This window comes from Diabrotica undecimpunctata, chromosome 6, assembly GCF_040954645.1.
Source record: "Diabrotica undecimpunctata isolate CICGRU chromosome 6, icDiaUnde3, whole genome shotgun sequence".
Classification (NCBI taxonomy): Eukaryota; Metazoa; Arthropoda; class Insecta; order Coleoptera; family Chrysomelidae; genus Diabrotica; species Diabrotica undecimpunctata.
This window is the reverse complement of record NC_092808.1, coordinates 125482997-125494538: the sequence shown is the minus strand read 5'-3', so window position 1 is coordinate 125494538 and position 11542 is coordinate 125482997. Positions and strand designations below refer to the sequence as shown.

Below are 11542 nucleotides of genomic sequence, written 5' to 3'. Positions count from 1 at the left end.
TATTTTTATGAAAGTACATATTGCTAGAAAATTAATGTAATTAGAAACGTAAAAACATAAAAGTTAAAAATAATCACAATACATTAATTATGGAACTTCACGTCCTGTAGATACCTCAAGTACTCAGTCATGGCCCTCAATTGTTGTAAAATAATGGCAAATTAAAAGTTTTAAATTTTGAATTAAACGTTATCATTGTCTTGAGTTGCGTCAGGTTCTGGAAGACAATCTCTGGCAGTACTAGATGTTGGTAAAGATTGGTAATATTGGTGGTATGGCCTGGGTATTAAGTTTTTTTTTCGCATCCGTGATTGGGAGCCTTTCTTCGTATGCTTTAACGGAGTTTATACTATTTTGTTTGCCTCTTTTTTTGTTTGGTTTCAAGAGATAAAGAGTTTCCGTCAGCGCTAATCTTCATGAAAAGTTTATTTTCATTTTTCCGATAATGGTACCATATACCAACACTATATTTAAAATTAGTATTTCCATTACTTGTTTACTCTTCATCTTTTACTTCATTTTCTTTTTCATATTGGTTTTGCTTGTTCTTTGGTTTTATTTTATTTTCTAGTGCAGTCACCTTTCTTTGGTTAAAATCTAAGAGTTCGTCATGAAGTAGGTATATCACTTCAAACGGGCATGGGTGTAGGTATCCTTCAAGGGTGTATACAGAGGAATTTTTTAACTTAGATTCAATTTTTGATCGGACAGAATCGCATTCCATTTCTGAGTGACCCGGTAAAAAAACACATGGTCAATTGTTTTTAAATTTGGGTGACAATTAACCACATATTGACACGTAGCAGAAAAATTAAAGTTATTCTGTTGTCCACCTCAAATGTCGGACATCATTTTGACATGTTCAATATCAAGGTAAGACATGATGTATTTAAATATACATGTAGCAGTTTCAGTACTACCGCGTTCTCCCTCGGTTTCATCCCATATGAAACACTGAACGCTTCCGTCTCCTAAATTATAAATGGTCAAATTATAAATGACAAGTTTTCTCATATAAAAAAAGATCCTGCAGCTTCTTTAGGCGTTGACAAAACAGATTGCAGATCGAAATTAAATGCTAATATTTTCATAATCTCCAAAGCCGACTGTTTATCTTCATTCCTTTTTTTATTAACTATCAATTACAACACTGTTGTACAAATATGCCTTTAGTAATATTTATACGAAAGAAAAGTATCGAATATTCCATTTTCGTCAGTTTGCAGTATATTCGATATTTTGACCAAAAAAAAAATGACAAAATGTTCATACTCGATAGTTTTAACAAAATATTTCCCGCGTTCCTTATCAAGCTACAATTTAGATATTTTGCTGCAAGGTGTATCACGTCTAATGCAAGGACAAGGTATCGAATCTGAAAAACCCGATTTTTCACATTCGATAGTTGGAAATGGTAGGGACGAGATGATTGAAAAATTAAAAAAGTAGTCAACGAAGAAACAATTGTAAAAGCAGTTTCGGTCGTTTTTATAAATTCAAAAAGCAAAATTTTCAAACAAGGCAAAATCAAATAAATACACAAAAACTTATTTTACTTTACTTAGTTAAAAATCTTTTCGACTTTATTGACAAAGTACATTCTATCACTAGGTCATACAAGAAAAAAAAAAGAATCTCAAACCCTTTCAACTGTTTTCTTCCAAGATTAGTGCTACCTTTTATCGATTAACAAACTTAACGTCATTTGAATTTTCTTATAAGAAATAAAATTGTTGGTATTTTTACTCCAGTTGACTTGTACTGTGTGGCTGATTTTCCTTAGTTCTTGTTGATGCCCATTCTACGAAATCGTCAATTAACACTGGCCATGCGCCTTCTTCGTCGTAGTTGCTCATATCATCAGCGATCTGCTGAGCAAAATCTAATAGAAGATTCCAAGTATCCTTAGGAATAGATCGTTTATGGTTTTCCTAAAAATATATCATGATCAACATTCAGAAATAAGTAATTAACTTACAGATAAAAAAGGTATTAGGTTTTGTTCGTAAAACTTGATAGAAAATAGGGTCACTTCATCAAAATAATATTTTCGTTGTCATACACACACAAAATTCGCTAAAACAAATCGTTATTAAAAATTTAACTAATGAGATATGTTGTGGAATGCAATTTTAGATTCTCCATTTCTCTAATTACATCTTTATCGACGTCTGTTTTGCCTTGAAATTCTTAGAAGGCACAGATTAAAGCAAAAATCTGAATTTGGTTTCGACAATTAGAAATCTTCGGATTTCGAGTTTCGTGATTTATTATCAGATGTCGCTATTGCGTCCATACCGAAGCCATTTTAGCGTTGCTTCTTTTACGACAGGAAAAATTGTTTTCACGTTCAGAGTATCTGTAAATAGGCGCTCCGAAGATTCCTTTTAGGATGAAATACGTATAAGCGAATATCCAGATGCACTATACGTGAAATCAAATCTTAACTGTCTTTCCTTTTATTTCGATATACTCTTTATGAGTATATCGAAAAAAAAATACAAAAATTACAAAAAAATTACATAAGAAATTTATTTTTTGATGAGAGAGAGAACCAGCCCCCAATACCTACGGAAATAGGACCACCTATACTAGTGGCAGAAATAAGAGCAGCCATAATATCACTAAAAGAAGGTAGAGCTCCAGGACCAGACGGAGTACAATCTGAATTTCTTAAACTTCTTGATGATGAATCTTTAAGAGTACTATGTAAAATCTTCAATAATATCTATGACACAGGCAATATCCCAAAAGATTGGCTACTTTCAGAATTTATTACCTTACCAAAGAAACAGGGAGCAAAAAAGTGCGGAGAATATAGGCTAATAAGTCTAATGAGCCATACATTAAAACTTTTTCTTAAAATTATACATCGTAGAATATACAAGCTATGCGAAGAGAGAATACAAGACACACAGTTTGGATTCATGAAAGGCGTAGGTACAAGAGATGCACTGTTTAGTCTACAAGTATTATTTCAAAGATGCAGAGATATGACTTGCGATATTTACACCTGCTTTGTGGACTACCAAAAAGCATTTGATACAGTTCAACACCAAAAAATGATGGATATTCTAACAAAAGCCCAAATGGATGATAAAGATCGGCGTATAATACAAAATTTATACTGGAACCAATCAGCCACAATAAGAACGAATTTTGGAGGTGAACCAACGGAAATGATCCAGATTCTACGAGGCGTTAGACAAGGTTGTATACTTTCACCTATATTATTTAATCTATATTCAGAGGAAATATTTAGTGAAGCCTTGGAAAAATGCGAACATGGAATACTTCTAAATGGAGAACGCCTAAACAACATCCGTTATGCAGACGACACCGTTATTTTTGCAGACAGTTTGAACAGTTTACAGCAACTAATAAACAAAGTAAATGAAGTAAGTGAAAGATTTGGACTTCAAGTAAATATAACAAAAACTAAATTTATGATCATCAGCAAAAATAAAGTTAGAGACGCTCAACTACTTATCAATAATACACCAGTGGACCGAGTAAAACAGTATAACTATCTTGGAACAACAGTAAATGAACAATGGGATCACTCACAGGAAATAAAATGTAGAATAGAGAAGGCTAGGAGTGCATTCAATAACATGGCCAAACTCTTTAAAAGCCACAATCTTAATCTGGAGATAAAAGTAAGGCTCCTACGATGTTATATCTTCTCAATATTGTATTACGGAGTTGAATCCTGGACACTAACTGAAGCAATGGAGAAAAAACTTGAAGCCTTCGAGATGTGGCTATACAGGCGAATTCTAAGGATATCATGGACAGACAAGATAACCAACGAGACCGTATTACGAAGAGTGGGCAAAGAAAGAGAGGTGATGTATACCATTAAAAGGAGAAAGTTGGAATATCTCGGACATATAATGAGAAACAGCACTAAATACAGATTACTGAAGGTAATCCTACAGGGTAAAGTATTCGGAAAGCGAGGAATTGGGAGAAGGAGAATATCATGGTTGAAGAACCTGAGAAAATGGTTCTCCACAACAACAACGAATCTATTTAAAGCATCAGTCAATAAAATAATTATAGCCAGAATGATTGCCAATATTCGGAACGAATAGGCACTGAAAGAAGAAGAAGACTCTTTATGAGTACTAGAAACCAATTCGCCAGTGATTTTTGCTTAGTTAAGGAGATATGTTGTGGAATGCAATTTTCGATTCCCCATTTCTCTAATTTTCTTCTCTAACTTCTTTATCAACGTCTGTTTTGCCTTGCAATTCTAAAGCTACGGTTTGTTAGAACAGTGCGCAGCGCACAGCATACACGTACAGCAGAATCTGTTGTACTCGACTCACGGCAGTTTTGGGTGAGTCGGTTTGTTAGATTAATTGGCATAAATATTATGTCGCTCTGAAAACAAGTTTAGAAATTAGTTTCACGTTTATTCTCGCAAAGGTTGTACGTTTAAAAAATGAATTCTCGCAAACTTAACGCAATAATTTTATTACTCCAAAAAGAGGAGGAAGAAGAAGAGTTGATAACGTTAAATCTAAATAAAAGAAATAAAAATGTAAACGAAATTTTTTCCTGTCTTAATACAGAAGGTGCTTTTAAATTAACAGTCAAAGAAAGATTGTTTCAAAACGAGGAAAAACTGCGAGAATATTTTACACTTTCCAGGGATATATTTGGAACTATCTTACAATTTGTACTAGATCCACTAGTCTTTCATCTTCCTCGGGAGAAAATTTAGTAGACATCACCTAATTATTACAATAATAATTACTATATAAAAATACAATTATAATTGCGGTATAGATGTGTACGCTGTGTGTGTTCAGCTCAGCTGAAAGTTTGCGTCCAAATCAAATCGCAGTTGATTCCAGCGCACACAATCGACGTACACGGCTATCGCTCTGCAGTGCGCGCAACTCAGCACAACCTAACCTAATCCCATATGTGCTCAATGGGATTCATATCCGGACTCATTGGAGGCCAGTCCATTGTTATATTGGTGTTGGCCAGGTAATCTTTCCTAATCCGCACTGTGTGACATCGAGCGTTATCATGCATTAATATAAAGCCGTCGCCTATGTAGCCGGCCCAAAGAACAACTAAGTCCTTGGTCTTGGAGAATATCCTTAATGTAACGATCAGCTGTAAAACCCCCTCCGCGACCATCGCCCGGCACGAACACAAGCTCTGTTTTTCCTTATAAAGATATACCACCCCAAAACATCACGAAAAACCTCCATAGCTCACTGTTTCGACACTGCAGAACTGAGAAAATCATTCTCCGGGCCTGCGATAGATCCGTCGTCTTCTGTCATTGTTAAACATACAAGCACATTCGACATCAGATAATAAAACTCTGCTCCCTTGGCCAAGGTCCCAATTGACGCGTTCTCGGGTAAAATGTGCGTTCAATTTGGGCCTTATGTTAGCTAGTCTGCGAGTCAAAGTGGCAACCTTAAGTCTTCTGGTAACTGTGCACTGAGTGACGGTGACACCTCGTACATTCCTCAAGGATTTTTGACACATAACCCCTGTCGCGTGTCGATTCCGCAAGGTACTTAGGACAATGAATCGATCGTCCCTCTCTGTCGTTGCACGTCGCCGACCCGAAACTGGTCGTTGACTAGCTACTGGTCTCCTGGTATCGACGGTAAGCCCTTGAAACTGCAGACTGCATCATAAGTAGGCGGCCGGCGACAGTCCTCTAACTATAACCCTCTCGTAATACTGAAATTACCTGGACCGCCTTCACTGGTGAAGTATCCAGTTGTAAAATATTCACTTACTTCAATTTGAAATGTACACGCAGGTCAACGTTTGAAAAGCGACTGAGACGACCTCATAGAGGTCTACATTGGGTAGAACATGCCCGGTACAATGTTTGCTGCATTCTTTGTACCATAAATAAGCAGGCAACTTTTACAACACGTTTTACACGTTTTACAACATAAACTGCGATTTTTTACATAAACTGTTTTACAACATAAATTACTAAGCATAAACTGCGATTGATCAAGTGAATCGATTGTTTGCTCGCAAGTATAGATCAACTATAGTTGCAATGTTCATAGCCAGACAAACTAGAAAACATTGGAATATAACAAACATGCCTCGTGTGTTTTGTAGATCTAACTAAAACCTTTCACTGCGTTAGATTAGAATATAAATGTGACACTGTAAATGTAGCTTAAGTCTACTACTTTTCAACTCCGCAATGGACAAAATCGTAGAAAAAATTAAAAACCCAGAACAGGATACAAGCTAGGTATGACACAAATAAAAATCCTTTGTTAGGCAGATGATGCAATCCTAGATAAAGAAGATAACCTACAGCGCTTGGTACAAACATTTAAAACAACAGCTGAGACATACCCTATGAAAATATCTTTATTTAAGATGAAATTCCTAGTGGTGGCAAGAGAACCCAAACGATGCAAAATTGCAAGTTAAAATTATTATTGACTACACCCGAGCTTGGTTGTATAGAAACTTCCAACTACTTCCAGTTGAAGTCCAAATTTGACCAATATAGCATGTGTAATCCCAAAATTCATCCACGGAATTGATGATATGCCTTATGCTATTCATCATCATTTTGGCTTTACAACCCTGTGTGGGTCCTAGCCTCCCCAAGAATTTTTCTCCAGTCGTCCCTATCCATCGCCTTCCTCCGCCAAGCATGTATTTCCATATTTCTCATGTCTTCATCGATGTTATCTAGGAATCTTGTTCTGGGTCTTCCTCTTCTTCTTTGACCAATAGGTCTATCAAGGAGCGTTTTTCTAGCTGGGTCGGTTTGCTCCATCCGCATTACATGGCCTACCCACCTCAGACGTCCTATCTTTATGTGTTTTACGATATCTGGTTCCTGGTATATCCTATAGAGTTCGAAGTTGTTATGCCTTATGCTATTCACAGCTATTTAAAGTAACGATATTGACGACATCAATGACATTTTTTAAACAATTTGAACTTATCTGAATAGGGAAGTTGAAGGATTACCAATTAAATCAATTCACTATTTAAAACCTTCCAAAATACACAAAATCCTATTCCTAACCTTTTGGTGTTAGAAATATCGGTTTGCTGTGCAAATTATCATTTACTTTTCTACATTTCGATCGCTCTCCTAAATAAAATATTAACAAAAGTGTGCAATTATAAACTGTTTATGTATAAGTGACGTCCATGTGTGTTTACAAAACAAAAATAATGAAAAATATTAAATATTAAGAATTCAAAATAAAAAAAAATAGAATAGTCTTACTTGCAAAAAGGTACACCATAAATTCAAAAATTTGAACTTTCCCTTAAGTACGATATTCCAGTACGCAATTGCCATATCAAGATCTAATCCTTTCTGTCCGGGATTTTTGGCATAATTGAAGGTAAAATGATAAAAGTCCTTAAACTTATAATTATCCCTTAATTCATTTTCTAAACTGGGCAATCGCGCCTTCAATTTGTCTATATTATCACAACCTAATTCTGTCATTCCATTTATAAACTCATCCCTGGTGAACTCGCACTGAGTTGCTGCTTTGAACTTCCAAGCTATGATAAGGACGAGCTTTGATTCGGGCGGGAGACCAAGATCATCTAAGAACTTCATGATACCATCTACTGTGATTTTATCTGGTTCAGTGGGATCTTTGTATCTGTTATATAAAGATTCTAGTTTCTTTTTGTCTACACTCCTCGGTTCTTTGTAATATGCATCAGGATTCTGGAAGTAATTATCACTAGCTAGATCTAGTTTCCAATCATTCTGAGTAAGGCAATATATGGCTGTGTTCTCACCAGTTTGAGTGAAAGATATAAATTTTTTAACTTTTTCTCTCTGTGAAGATTTTAATTTGTGCTGAAAGTCATGTAATGAATTAATACTTTTTTAATAAACATGCAAAGTTAATAACAAATTAAAATACAATAACATTTGAAAAAGTAAAGTTTGATTTTTTTTCAGGCTTCTCTTTAAAAATTTAAAGAAAAAGTTACAAGAAAGGCACATATATCACATTATCACATTACAATTATTAATAATTGTATGATGAAAAGAAATTTCAGTCAAAATTCACATCTGACCCTCTATATTATTAAACAATGGGAGCATACAATTTTAATGGTCTCTTTAATGGGTTTTAATTCCCCATAGGGGCCTCCATATGTCCATATGAGGTAGTATTATTAGTAGTAGTATTATGTACAGTTCCTTATGAGTCATCCTGTATAAAAACAAAACTTGGATGAACTTTTTAAATGGACTTTAATTTCAAACGTAAAACTATATAAGAAAATATATAGAGGAACTGTTTGATGACGAAAGAACAGAAATTCAAATTGAAAATATATCGACTGCTCCAAACATAAGCTTCAATGAACTGGAAACAGCTATACAACTATCAAAGAATAGGAAAGCAACCGGTCCAGATGAAATTCCCAGTGAAATAATGAAACTATTCGATGATAAAGCCAAACGTTCCCTTCTAAACATCGTCAATAAAAAATACCAAACAGGGCATATACCAACCGACTGGCTACCGTCAACATTTGTAATCATAGAAAAAAAAAATAAATGCTAAACAATGTAACAATCATCACACTATCAGTCTGATGAGCCATGTATTGAAACTTTTTCCAAAAATACTGCATTTGAGAGTTTACAACAGAATAGAAGTACAACTGAGCGAACACACAGTTTGGTTTCAGAAACAACATTGGAATTAGAGAAGGATTATTCAGTTTGCAGCTACAGGTTATGGTTTAAAGATGAAGGGATATAGAACAATCAGTGTATATGTGTTTTATCAACTTTAACCATGAAAAGGCCTTTGACCGGGTCACCACGCTAAACTGATCAAACTGAAAAAGAGTACAGAAATAAAAAAACAATAACAATTCGAAACAGGTATAAACATCAGGCATAAACATCCAGACAGGTATAACCTTCTACATCTCATAATCCAGAGCAAGATTGCTGGAAGGAGCAGCAACTAATAAATTAGAAGTAAGGCTGAAACCATATTCTTTAAACTCTTGCAATTCTTGGATCAAAACGCCTCTTAATACATTCATAGTAACTTTTACTATTGACACTAAGTGTCTGCACTGGTCTTTGTAAAAATATAGACAGATGATACCTTTGATACAGAATGTATGATATAGGTCTAGGTCCAGTATTGGGCAAATGATTCTAACAGAGGTATATAACTTAGTAATTTAACAATTAATCAAGCTAGTTTAGAATGGAAATAATAAAATTAACACTATTGATCAGAAATTTATATATGACATTCAATTATTCAAAAAGTTACAAACCTTTAGTTTATACAGGAATTTAACAGTAAAATGATATTCTGTAAACTATTTTCTATAGCAGTTCATATAAATATTTAAATGCAAGAAAAAAACTGGGTCTGAGGAACACACTTGTCTTGGCCTAAAATTTATTGGAAGAATTTCCAATAATTATTATTATACCAATTATTGCAACACAGCTGTATGGTAAGAAATGGTTTTCTCAACAAATCATAAAGAAAAGTTTACTTAAGAAATCTTTATTAAAGTTGAAACAATTACTCCATTTATTGCATCTATTTGTCTCTATTAATTTAATTTCATTTGCCAATTGACATTTTGAAGTTAAGCATTCATGTAAATATATAGCAATATCTAAAGATTTGATAAAAAAAAGAGGACTGAACTTTATAAGTACTTTTATATTGCAAATTACTATTTTTAAATAGATATTTTCAGAAAAATTCAAATCTGAAACCATCCAAATTACAATTTATTTAGAGCAAAGGTTATGTATTCCACTGCAACCATGAAACTTTGGACAACTTTTAATTTAAAATTACTAACAATAATACTATGTCTGAACAAAAGGGAAAAATAACAACTGCCCACAGATACATACAGAGTATACAATAACATGGATACCAAATATACTATGGAAGGTTATCAAGATGTAAAATGCTTCCTTCTTACTCTCTTATGTCAATATATTCTTACATGCACATACATCCTAAAAAGGGGAAGAACAAAGGATGGTTCTAGAATCTATATTAGGTTGACAAAGTACAAATAGGTTTCATGTGTTAATATTCATGAACTAATGACCTAGCATATATCTGATTAACTATATCAAATATTTAGCAACTTCAACTATAAATTTATTGGTTGCAAATCAGGAATACAAATGTACTGCTCAAAATTAAAAAGTTTGTCTGCCAACTACAGAAGTGTTTACTAATTTATGGTAGTACCACTAAACTAGTTATTTGTTTCTACGATGTACTCATACTAAAAATCCATATTTTGTACAAAAACTAATGCCAAAGAATAAAAATATTTAATATTTTTCAATTAAAATAAGGTTAGATTATTTAACTAAACTTTGACAGCTTTTCAAAGGAAGTACATATAAATAGTATTATTTTTAATTATAATTTATATATACTTACCATCGTGAAAAGTAGAGGATTTAATACCAAACTATTGACAAAAAGAAACCATTTGAAGATAATTTTTTTTATTTTTGCAGAATTATGAAAAATAACCTCAAAATGCATAAACAATTCTGCCACAACACCAATGATGCCAGATGCACAAATGTGTGTGTTTTCAAAGCATCAACGCTGTCAGAATTGAAATTTAAGGTGGCGTTATTGGGGATGCGCGGACGTTAAATCTCAAGTTTAAAATTATTTTTACACTTGTGATTAAATTACATTCAAATAATTAATTATGTAAAATTACACATTAAGAGAGAAGATACTAAAACTATATTATTTTACATATATTTAATACCCTGTGGAAAAGTCAAAACGATGTAGATTCGCTTGTAATATACATACATATAATATATAATATTTTATATATTATATAAAATATCACAACATTACATTATTACGTTACATTACAATATTTTAACTATTACAGAAAGACTCCGAGTTACGGAACTATACATATTCAGTTAATGACATCCTGAAGCTAGAGCTAGAGTTAGTTTTAGCAGTAAATTTAGTTAATTAAAGATTTTTGTGGCAAGCAGCGAGTTTTTAATTTCAATTTACAAATACCTGTAACACAGTTTAAATCGGATTAGAATTTCTACTGACAAATTTAATAGTATAGATTAGGTGTTTACTACATAAAAGTACAAATTACAGCTTAAATTTTATGGGCTAAATTGTTATGTAGTAGAACCATGTTTTAAATTATGGTATTATAGTATTATAGAACAATGCGGCGAGAAATCTTCAAATCCCGTAACAATTAGCTCTAACTAAATAATATATTCAACTTCTTGGGAGAAGTAGAACTGCGTGAGCAACTCTAATTACTACCATAACATCATAGAAAGTCAGAAAAGGGGGACAAAGTGCTGCTGAGCTGCTAAGAAGAATAACACTGGGATGGGCAGTATATGCAAGACTGCGTGATATTTTTAAAGGTGATATACCTATCAGCTTAAAAAGAAGAGCCTTTAATCAGTGTGTGCTGCCTGTCCTTACATATGACGCAGAGACACTTACCCTAACAA

General features: G+C 33.5%; 1 protein-coding gene across 1 annotated transcript; it reads right to left on the bottom strand.

The window, feature by feature from the left end:
• Positions 1-1536: 1536 nt before the first annotated feature.
• On the bottom strand, positions 1537-10619 carry LOC140443828 (DCN1-like protein 2). Its single transcript, XM_072535301.1, has 3 exons — positions 10461-10619; positions 7262-7855; positions 1537-1931 (listed from the first exon to the last, which is right to left on the bottom strand). Exons 1-3 carry the CDS (start codon positions 10566-10568, stop codon positions 1743-1745), a joined length of 891 nt encoding a protein of 296 aa, XP_072391402.1. The 5' UTR covers positions 10569-10619; the 3' UTR covers positions 1537-1742.
• Between the last annotated feature and the right edge of the window lie 923 nt (positions 10620-11542).